The sequence below is a fragment of the Strix aluco genome, chromosome 9 (assembly GCF_031877795.1).
Source record: "Strix aluco isolate bStrAlu1 chromosome 9, bStrAlu1.hap1, whole genome shotgun sequence".
NCBI classification, from domain to species: Eukaryota; Metazoa; Chordata; class Aves; order Strigiformes; family Strigidae; genus Strix; species Strix aluco.
Window position 1 is genome coordinate 29607750 of NC_133939.1, and position 12154 is coordinate 29619903.

The 12154-nt window shown below is 39.4% G+C and overlaps 1 protein-coding gene across 1 annotated transcript in view; it reads right to left on the minus strand.

Annotated features, from left to right (window-relative positions):
- RSRC1 (arginine and serine rich coiled-coil 1) overlaps window positions 1-12154 on the minus strand; it is a 173479-nt gene that overhangs the window by 26346 nt on the left and 134979 nt on the right. Inside the window, exon 7 of the mRNA XM_074833870.1 lies at window positions 7825-7893. Within this exon, the coding sequence (XP_074689971.1) occupies window positions 7825-7893 (69 nt within the window). The remainder of the gene's footprint in view (window positions 1-7824; window positions 7894-12154) is intronic.

The window sequence follows — 12154 nt, forward strand, 5'->3', positions numbered from 1 at the left end:
TGCTTCGTGACAAGATGCATTTTAAATTGAAAATTTAAAAATATTAGTATGCGTGGTATACTAAGAGAAACGATCCCAAAATCTCATAGTAATGCAACCCAACACATCTGAATTTTCCTCTCGCAGCACGTCGTGTGCTTTATTTCAACTATTGCTATTACCCATTTCAGCTACTTTGAATTTGGCTTGTCAGGCCTGGAGTGAAAATCAAGTTTGACAGTAAAATCCCCTTAAGATTCTGATGTCATTTTTCAGGCAGTCCCGAATGGAAACAAGTAAACAAAAACAAAGTAGAAAAGCCCTCCATTGAAAATACTCATGTAAAAGTAGTGCGTTTTTTGTTAATAGACCTAATTTCATGCAGCAAATTAGCATAGCTCCAATGGAAGTGCAAATGTAATCAAACTGAAAAATTCAAATGAGACGGAGGGAGCCTTTTTCTTTCTTTCTTTGCTTTTTTGTCACAAAAAAATCATTTTGGTGTGTGTCCTTCAACTGGCTATAGGGACTATGGTAATTAAAACATTTAAAACAGCACAAGCCCCCAGTCTCTAATCTGGAGCTCAGGTCAGCTGTCTGTAGATTCTAATTTGTCCTCGATTTGTATTCATGACAGGAAAACGCTGCATATTTAACAGCAAACCAGCAGGAGGGGGCATTGGTGGGCTTGGAGGTCAAATAATTTGATTTCCGAGCAGATTACATGTAACATCCAACATCTAATCTCACACCTGATTTGGCAATAAAATTACAATAAAAGTAATGTTAAGACATCCTCGCCATAGGGTGGGGGGTGAATAACCAGTTTTCATGGGCTGAGAAACAATTGCTTTATTTGCACGGTCGGTTTTGCTTGCTGCAGCAAGGAAGCTCAACTTCTGAGTAAAGGTTACAGCGGTGTCACAGGCACGTGCTGCCTACACAAGCTGACAGCTCAGAAATTTCCTTTTGGAGAGTTATATTTAAAACCATCAAATGGTGAATCTTGGGAGAATTCAAAATTTTTTGAAAATTCAAAATTTAGATTTGGGGGGGGCAGACTTTTTTCTTTAAAAATGACATTTGAAAATGGTTTCTAATTTATTGATGAATCTACAGATATTATAGGCACTCTTGTTTGAAGATGAAGACAGAATAAGGTTCATCAGGCAACAACTGCCAAAACACAGGGCAACTTTTGTAACTGCACACTCCTTGCAGGACTTAAACAATTTCATTATTAACATTTCAACCAGAAGGGCTTGGGGGAGCGGGCAGGGAATCACTCTGAACAATTATGCACATAATAAAATAGTTGTGTGAATTTAAAAAAAAAAAAAATCAAACAGAATTGATTTATCACTTCCCCCCCCCCCCCACTTATGCAGTAGAAGCTAATCCAGTGAGAATTTAATGATCAAAAATACACTAAATTGCTCTCTACATAACCAAAAATAGAAAAGAAAACAAAACCTATCAGTCTAAAGTGTGTATAATAATCGCAACGCTTTTTGTACAAAGCATGGGAATGCTGGGAATAGGAGAAAGTAGAAGTGCATGGCTGTCCACCTGAGTCACACCTCCAAGCAGCTATAGGGAAGCTGTGAATTACAAAAGAGCAAATCAAAGAGGGTTCAAAATTGGCTACAGAAGCTGTAGGTGGAAGTCAGAACTAAGACAAGTTGCAAAAAGCTCTTTTTTCCAGCAAAAGATGTCAACGGTACCCAGCAGATGGAAGCTGCGTGGTTGCGATGGGAAAGGGAACACGCTCTAGCACACGCACCACGATGAATGCAAGAAGGATGAATGTCTTGTTTGTAAATACGCATGGGACCAAAACTACACAAAACTGGTGGTTTCCATTGTGCAGTTTCTCTGGCTATCTCACATGGGCTTGTTACGCTTAAATGCTTGATACACGATTTAGCAAGACCATTTCTTTTCCAGTGAAATTAAAGAATTTTGTTCTTAATTGGTAGCTGACCCCTCAGACATATTGATGAATTTTACTTAACAAGCTTCTCTTCAGGAAACATTTTCTATTCATTTTTGAACAGTATAACATCCTTACAACTATTTCAAAGACACCACAGGACAGTTTTTATGGTGCTTATTAATAAATTGAAAAGAAATTTTCCTCCTGCTTTCGCTGTAAATTACCATTGTTTCCAATTCACTAACCAACCCTTTTTTTTTTTGTCCCTTCGCCTTTCCATAGTCGCCCTTTATAATCCCTGTCGGCGAAGCAATTGCTAGCATATGAGCCACTCACAATGGGACGTAATGAAAAAAACACGCATGTATTTTTCAAAACATACGCTGCAAATTTGTGCAAGTGGAGACCCAATCACCTCACCCCGAGGAGCCGCCGGGGCCCCCGGCCCCCAGCTGGGAGCCTGTCTCTCCAATTTCTACAGCAAATCTCCCATTTTGATTTTAAACGCGGTGGGTGGAATCGCTCTCCCATGTGCCCGGCTCCAAAATTGGGCACCGGGGTGTAAAGGGGGCACAGGGCTGGTTTGGCCCCTTCATCCTTCCCCTTCCTTCCCTCTTGGACAACGCACGCCCGGGCTGTCCCGCTTGGCCATTTGCCTCCTCTTCTTCAGTATCATACACACCTTCTCCAAGTAGGATTAACTTTGAGCACAGACTAATTCCTCTTTGCATCCCATAGTCCCAAAGTAAAACAAACTAAATTTTTGGAACATTTTGATTTTGATTGACATTCATTACAGCCATGGATTCAAAGAAGGGTAATTTTCCCAAATTACATTTTGTAGGTAGACCCTGAATTATCATTGCGTAGACATTAATTAAATACTTCCTGTCACTTGGAAAACTGTTTTAAATTTTCCTTACTGATAGATATTATTCCACTAACCCAAAATTCGCAAAATTGCCTTTGAAGCAGTGAGAACTGGCAGCTTTAAACATGTTTTTTCTCAAAGATAGAAAAGCCAACTTGAGGTATTTTAAGATAAACTTATGATGTTTTATGAAGTAGTTTTTCCAGTTCCAAAGAGACTTCACCGCACAGACTCAGAGCTGAATTGGGATGTCTGGAACCTGGGAAAGATGCTTTATTTTTTCAGCTGCCTCTATCTCCAGGTGAGTAATATCAATTCAGCCGTGATGCTGACTGCGCCTGGGTCAGCGGGTGTAATGCAATTCTGTCGAGGGAAATTAGTCCTGTATGAAGTCGTGAAAGATACACGGAGCTTTAACTCAGCAGAGCTCATAACTTAATTTTGAGAGACTTGGTAGAGATCCCTAGACCAGAAACACTGAGCATCTACTAAAATACCATCCTTATCACTATTACATAAAATATATTTCTATATATCTCCCTAAACGTTACATTCTGAATATAGCACCGTGGTAATTCATACACCGTAAAAGAACCATGGGTTAGTAGGGGGGTCATCTAACGCAACAGGCTTAGGTGACTGTCTTCTAGTTGCATATTCCCACCTCATAACCAACCCCAGATCAGTCCCCGATGGATGATTATATGATCATATATATCATCTCCCTCCAGCCTTTCTGAACAGACCCTCCGGGCAGCGAGCGAACCCTGTAGCACAGCAGCACAGCCAGATGATGGAGGGGTAAAGACCCCAGCCAGCAGATAAGCACCCACACAGCTCTTGCTCACTGTCCCCAGCACGACAGGGGACAGAACAGGCAGAAAAAATGAAAAAAAATAAAATCAATTGTGGGTTGAGATAAACACAGTTTAATAACCGAAGGAAAGAAGAATAAAAAAAGCCCAAGCGATGCTCACCACCTCCCACCAGCAGCTGATGGCCGGCCAGTCTTGGAGCAACAGCCACCATGGGGACAAGTAGAATAATCACTTCGGAAGAAGTTAGGAGAAGCAAAAATATCTGAAGAAACTTCTACCCCAGTCTCTTCCAAGCGCTGTGGCAGAGAAAAGGAGCTCTTTCCATTCACAGTTCATTTAAATGATCGGAAGGGGAATTTAAGATTTCAATTAGCATCTTGCAGACAAGTCAGAAAAGAGATCTCCTGAACTTTGAGCCATCTGGAGCCATCACAGGACAGAGACCACTTCTCCCGCAAGAACACAACGGCACAGGAACAGAAAAACAGTTTAATAATTCTAGATTTCTAACTAATTTATTAAGATGAGAGTCATACAATCTTGCTCCACCTAATCCTCCTAGAAAGCTCTCGAAAGCCTGTGCATGGCAGATGGAAGCTGTGTTACAGAAGAGAGCAAAACAACTGTATTCAGAGCCCTGATCTTATGAGTGGCCCCTTGCTACTAAGAAAAGAGGGAATTAACATCAGTGAGCCACAAGATGCTAGGAGAGCAAAATACTGGGAATATACATGTGTTGGCTTTTCCATTTGCAGTTACTGATTTTTACTGGGTTTTATTTTTATATATATAAAATGTACGTTGTGATGCCTTTTTTAGTGCAAGGGAATCTTTTTAAAGGCACAGATGGCACGCTGGTGTCTACTCCCTATGGAAAGTCATCATAGATAGATTTCTAAATCATGTCCCAAATCTTATTATATTTATATAAACCCACTCTGCTTACCGTATCCACAAGACAAATTAGAGGAAGTATATTTTATTTTGCAAGTGTTCTGGACACTATATTAGATACATTGCAAAGTATTTGAGGAATCGTCACGCTCAGCTGCACGAGGGGAGCACCGCTCTGAAGCGCTGTCATTCCAAACTTGGGACTTATTTTTATTTTAAAGCATCCTGGATTCCTGTCCTACAGACAAAAAGACCTCTTTCATACCCAATGGTCTATTTAAGGAGTTATGCCAAGAGCTTAATATCCTCCTGATGGTGGCAATACTCATTTTGGGGACACTCCTGGAGCCTTCCCATCCAGATGGGATGCAGGAGCATCAGTGTGTCTATCATCATAATTCCTGCAGTGCACCCCAGCTAATATCATTAGAAAATTAACATAAAGTGCTTCCTTCAGATGTAACGATTGCCCAATACTCTTTGAAGTGGAAGAAGCTTAGCATCCATTTCACTGTTTTTTAAACATCATTAAACTAAAAATTTATTACATGTGAACACCTCCAACCTCTTTCAAACAGAGAGAGAAATGCAATTGATTAGTTCAAGTTTTTCAGAGATAATTACATGGTATTTTTCATTTTTGTCAAGCACAGCAGGAGCTTCGGGTAGAAGATACTCAGTAAGACTTGAACATTAAACCTAAAACTGTGCAGAGCCAGCAGCAACAACTTTGTCAGGACCAGAATAAGCCTATAATTACCAGGAACTTGGTATGAGTGAAAGTTGACTGCCAAATTAACCAGTCCTCCAAAGCTGAGCCCAGTGGGTGGATAGTGGTTAGCACCAAACAGAGCATTAGCTCCTAAAGCTGGTAAAAGTGTGCTAGAACAGGATTAAACTGAAGAACCAGAGGTGGCAATGACATCCACTGTCAGATGTGTGAATTTGGGGAATTATGGATGGGTTTTTTTAAGCAGTCAGGACGTGTTAATTGCTTTGGATTTACCTGATAATGCAAAACAATGTTTTCAACTATTTTCAGGAAAAAAAAACTCAACCAAAACCAAAACCAAATAAAGGGAATCAATCGCATGAATTTTTAATAGAGATTACATTAGAGTTTTGAAATACATACTTAGCCTACTTCACTGTAAGTCCCACAATTTGGAGCTTATTAAAGACATCTAAATCTAGAAACAAAAAGGGGGTGGGAAATCATGTAAAAACGTATAAATCCTGTAGGATAGAAACCAGTTGAATAAGACCTGAAAAGTATACTTAATTTTCTCATTCACACATGTGGATTTAAAGAAGCTTGTTTGTATCTGAAGTGCAAATAAGCTTTAAATTGCCTTCAGAAATTATTGAGGCTGCAGTTCCAGCTAAAGAAGAAAATGGGTGAGGAAGAAAAATGGAGAAATTTGATTGTAATCAAACAGCACCTGAAGTCAGTACCTAAGAATAGATGGCAACGTGGAAACAGGTAGGATGTATTTTCCTAATTCAAAAAATTCACTAATGACCTGTTCCAAAAATCAAATAAATACGTAAAAGTTCAGAGCCTTTGGAACTCTAAAAGACTGCAGCAGCTCAGACCAAGATATGGAATGTCAATTTGGGGAAAGAAATGCAAGCAGGGATTAACTGTTTGAGATCACTTGGTCATTAGGAAGGATTCCTGGAAAATAAGGGTGACAAAGCAGGATAAGGAGGAATCTTGTTGTCAGAAAACTGGCTGGATTCTTAAATAGTGGTGGTTAAACATAGCGTGAGTGGAAGGAGAATCAGGCTCTGGTACCTGGATGGTGTAGGAGAGATGAGAAGAGATGAAGGCATGATAGATGCAAAATTAAAGCTCCTGTCTTTACCCTGAAGTTCAACTTGGTGTGCTCAGAGAAGGGAAAAGAGAGGGCAGACACAAGGAGACTTTCCAGTAAGATTAGAGAGACTGGAAAGAAAGATGATGTTTTGGAAAGACTGGACGAGATGACATAGTAAAATTGGAAACATCGCTACCGTCCCCTTCAGGTGTTTTCACCATTTGCTACATAAGCAACCTGTTACCTCTTCCCTTTAGCATGACTTTTCCTGTTCTGGTTTAGCCTAATGATTTTGTTATTCCATCACACTGGGAATTCAAAATATTTCAATCTCTTAATTTCTCCTTAAATTTCAAGCTGTCCTAAACAGCTTTACTTCATATCACTCTCCCCCATACACAATGTCCTTGCCCTAACCAAAATATGACTGATATTTGGGCACAACACTTATTTTCACAGTAAATGAATCCCGCAAAAGGACAGCTCTGAAAAACACATGATCTCCTCAAACATTATTTCATCTTCAAACCTACGTCCTGTTTATTGGGTGGTGAAAATATTGAGTGAACATCCCTGCAATCCCAGGTAGGTAGATGAGGGGCACCGGGCAGGGAGAATCAGGAACACAGTTACATGGAGATTGTTGAGTGTATGAAATAACAGTTACAGCCTGAAACCTATCATCATTTAAATCAAATATGCTGAAGAGAAAGTTCACTGCAGCGACCAATGTGTCACAGCATGTATTTCTAGAGTAAAACCACTGCAAGGATGTGAAGACCTTCACTATATTTTTTTACATTTAAGTCAATGCAAAAAATAATGGATGTCACAGTTAAATGATTCCTTTTAATCTGAACAAGTGAGATATTTTCTCTGAGACAGGGATGTCTGTCACAGCTCAAGTGAGAAACTTTGAGGCTCCTTCGATTGTTTGCATTGGCTTCGTCACACTGTTGGAAATGTCTTTTCCCATTACTCACCGTCATACAAGCAAAATACATTTGTTTTAATTACCCAGGCATTACACATTAACTTTCCACCTACTGTATTACAAAGGAAAACAGCTCAGATCCTGCCAGCTTTCAGTGCACCAAATCTCATCGAGAAACAGATTAGCTCACTTTGTGACATCATACAGACTAAATACACAGACAAAATTCACTGCTGCGCTTCCTGTTTTAATCACACAATATATCCAGCACGCGAGCCAGTGGCTAATCAGAAGGTCTTAACATATAGCTTTGTCTCAAATTATTAGGTTGCTTTAATGGCAGCTAAAATATTTTTTTAAAATCTGGTTGAAATTTCTGGTGCATTTAGCAGTTCTTGTTAAATCTTACAGGTGATGATCTGGGGTGAACCAAAGGAGTGGCAGACCGGCCATCGCCGTTTCAGATGCCCTTGTAAGAAAATCACGCAGCCCCACTGGAACTTAGTCCCTTAGAAATAAGTTTCTGCCTTTACTGGATTTTAGTTTGTTACTGAATTAAAAAAATTCATTACCTTCCTCCTTTTTTTTCTTCGCTTCTTCTTCGCTTCTCTCTTTAGCCTTCAATGCTTCATCTGCTTTAGCTAAAAAGAAAAGAAATACAACAAATGTTCTAATTAGTTCATTTATCTTGCCAATCAACATTTCCTGGGGTTTAATCCCAATTTCAGATTCCTTTTTGTAGGTCCCACAATGAAGTCGATGGGCACGAAAGAACAGAATTTGGTTCTTACTGTATTTTCTTTCAAGATGTTACTACAGTTAAGACAAGAGCACAAACAGTATTATGGAGGATAATTTTGGCATGCAATATTAGTTCAGTACAATTCTCTGCATTCATTTATTGTTAAGTAAGACATTTAAGAGTTATTTTCTTAAACAGAAGTCTCCCCACCCTACTTGTCCCCAAATCGAACTATGAAGAAACAAATGCAGTGCATTTAGAAAAAGATTTGCTACCATAGTGAGTAATCCATTAGAACTCTTTTGAGGATAAAACAGAAACAAAACAATGTTTTCAGGGATGCAGAGTTGCATTTAAAATCGGAGTCAAATACCTATTACTTAGTACTAAATTAGGTAGTATACAATCTTCTCTTCACTGCAAATCGTAGCAGCAGTACTTTATTCATGTTATGACAGTATTCTTTAAAAAGAATCTTTTTCCCTCTAGAAACCTCTTCCCTTATTACTTAATTATCTACTAGTTGCTCAACTGCAGGGGTTTTCAAACACTTTACTACAGATGTTAAAGAAGATTAAAAATATACAGCACAGTAACAAGGGACTATCAATATACTCTGTAAATTAATTAAATTTCTGTTCTAGCACATCATTTATTCCAAAGCATTAATGTCTCAAAGGAGCCATTCTCTTTTATTGCCATCTCACTGCCTGATGAGTGAACTAAGTGAGAATAAGTCTCTAATAGCATTATACTTGATGAAATATTAAGTTTTAAAAAGTATCACCATGTCAAAAGGAAAAGAACCAAAAAGAAACAGAATTTAGAATTTAAACCAGGCTTTCTTATGTAATAAAATCACTGTAAACTGTGGCACAAATAGCAAACGCTTACTTGGTTTTGCAGATACTTACTCCCACCACCTACTGAATCAACCAGTAATTTATGAAAACAAAATTCAGTTCAGGAGTGGGGTCTGAAGGGGTCTTTCCGACCCTGGTGTCTTTTTGCAGCCAGTAGCTACACCTTCTTAACATATACAACTTAAACAGTGCTCTTACGACAATGATAGAAGTCATTACATAGACATCTGTTCCCATTTACATCCTTTTATACATATTTAGACTACATTTAAAGTCATGAAATATTAAAACTTTTCTGCCAGTGAAGATCATTACAAGATTCTATTAAATTAGATAATAAAAACAAACTGCTAGTAACTCTAAAGACTTTTACTTCATTTACACTTTATTCTCCCTGGTAAAAGGACAAGGATAATAGAAATTCCATTTAAATTCAATTTTGGTTATATGTGTAATTGTAGATATACCCCTTGAGTCATGTAAAATGCTCAGCTTATGTTTCTTTCAAATTATCCCGCTCAGATTCACATTCTACTCCTTACAACTGTCTTCAATATGTATTAGCAGAGCTCATTAGGCTGAAATTTAATAATGCAAACATCAGGTGGATTTCAAGAACCTCCATTATCAACACAAGATGGATTGCTTATATAGCTCTTGGGCCAACTGGGCACAATTTAGATTCAATAAACTACCATGCCTAAATCTGATTTATCTGTGCCACTATGCTACTTTGTTCTTCCTCACCGATTTGTTGCTGCACAGGAACAATTCATTGGATCTCTCAATGGTTATCCAAGGCAAAAAAATATGAAAACCCACATGAAAGATGTTGCTGGTCTCTGCCTACATTTCTGGTTTGTATTTGTTAACTTTAAATTGCTAATTTCCAACCCCTGTAACTATAGTTAAAACTTCTAGCTGAAACAGAGCTCTCCTTTCAAGTCCTGGGTAATTATATGGACAACGCAGCAATTTAGGAAGTATCATGAGGACAATTCTCTATACAAAATTGCTCATTAACAACAATTTAACTTATCCCATAAATCTACAGAGCAGTAAGTCTCTGAGGTTATAGGGCATCATCCATTACGACCAACAGAAGTCACTGAAGCCATGTGTTGCTTTAAGAATTTAATGCTAACAATTCTCTTAAAATACTTTCAATTCTCTGTCATGATTCACTGGCAAAGCTGCATTAAAACCTGAGTTTTATTTTGATCGAATCAAGTTGTGATTAAACAACATCAGAAGATCCTTACCACTTATTTCAAGGGTTCTGTTCTGTGGACCACTACGCCCTTACCCTGTATTTCAAGGTGTGTGAGAACACATGCTGGCCACTTAAGACTTAAAAGCACTTAAAAGACCTGATATTTGGAAGAGAAATCCGTTTTCCTGCAATGCACTTTCCTTAAGCCAGAGAAGGACAGACAGCTGCTTATCACCCCCAGCAGATCAAAGAAGTCACTTCAGCAAAAGTCTGGTTTTAATTGATCCAGGTAGTTGGAGTGCTGAGATTGCTCCTGAAACTGGGCTTCCTGCATGGATAAACAGCTAGCATGACAAAAGCCTGACTGCTTACAAAGCTTTCTAAAATATAAAATAAATAAATAAAGAGGTGCTCGAGCTTGCAGCGTTTAAGAGCTCATCCAACCCCAGATAAAATTACAATTCTATTGATTTTTTTTTCCTCTGAAGGATGGGAAAATGACACACGGAAGATGTTTGAGATGTTTACCTACGCTGAAATAATAAAGTTGTGAAATGCAGCTATTTGCTAGTAGCTAGTGGACTATTAATAAAAGTACAACAGGATGAAAAAGAATTTTAGTCATTTCCAGGTGTCCCCTACAGAAGTGCTTGTTGTTCCAACCTGGCTGGGATCAGCGGCTCGTTGTGCTGGATGCAGCACAAAGGAAGAAGAAATAAAGCCTAGCTTTGCAGTGAGAATAAACTATGAGCAAGGAATATGGACAAATACTCAAAGAAACACAATGCAGAAGTGGAACAATATTGTTAAGTTACAACAAAGGCACTAACATTTAATTAAAACTAAGCTACATTAAGCACCTTCTCTGTTATTAAGAAAAAACAAAACTAAAACCAAAACACCCTTCATGTTTCCATATGCACTAGTATCCTAAAACTGAATATGTTAACGCGTTTTAAAACTGAGATTAGTTCTTTGATCAGCTTCATTTCACCCTGATAACCACATAACTAGAAGCAGCTCAAGCCCAAGCTGGCAACTCCCCTGGCGTCACGGCCCTTTCTGAAGGAGCAAAGGCACTGCTGTGGATTTTGGGGAGCAAGGGAGGCTGCTGGCAGGAGAGATCCCTAATGGAAATGCAGGTTGCCTGCCAGACCTGCAACTTGGGTTCCTGTTGAGGAGCAATTATTCTGTACAGATCAACAACTGCGGATCAATGAACAGTAGGTAATTCCCTGGGGCCACGATCGGAGGGAAGAACCAGGTCCACTCCTTGCCTTGCTTTAACCCGTTCAGTACAGAGCTGCAATGCCAGCTGGGCTTTGGCTCCTGGTAAAAAGTGGGGAGAAAGGAAAGAGAAAAGACAAGAGAGGCAAGAGAGGCAAGAGAGGCAAGAGAGGCAAGAGAGGCAAGAGAGAAAACAAAAAAGAACATAAAAAAGAAAAAAGAAGATAGAAAAGGAAACACAAAAGGAAAAAGAAAAATGGATGATTTTATATGCTTTCCAGTTTGGGAAAGGGGGGGAGGATAGGTGTTTCTATGTCTCCTTGATACTAACTATAAACTGACTGTGAAATTTTGGAGATGCTCCAGCCCCCCGAGCATCTTCGTGGCCTCCTCTGGCCCCGCTCGAGCAGGTCCGTGTCCTTCTGCTGTTGGTGCCCCCAGAGCTGGACCCAGCACTGCAGGGGGGTCTCACGAGAGCAGAGCAGAGGGGGAGAATCCCCCCCCTCGCCCTGCTGCCCACACTGCTCTGGGTGCAGCCCAGCACACGGGTGGCTTTCTGGGCTGAGAGTGCACATAGTTGGGTCATGTTGAGCTTATTTGACATTTAACAGTTACACTACTACTTGGTGCCTTCTTTCTTCCAACCAACCATCTGAAGGCATTATCTAATTCATGTGCTTCAATCAAAGCCTACTGAACTACAATTTCCTCGTAACTATTTAACTTCACAGTTTCCATAAATAGTTTAACAAATAGTCACATTGATAATAAGAAAATGAAAATACCCTACGTGGTGCAGCACTTCATTATAGTGACAGAGCATGGGAGACTCCCAGGTGCCCAGGAAGCATCAGGGA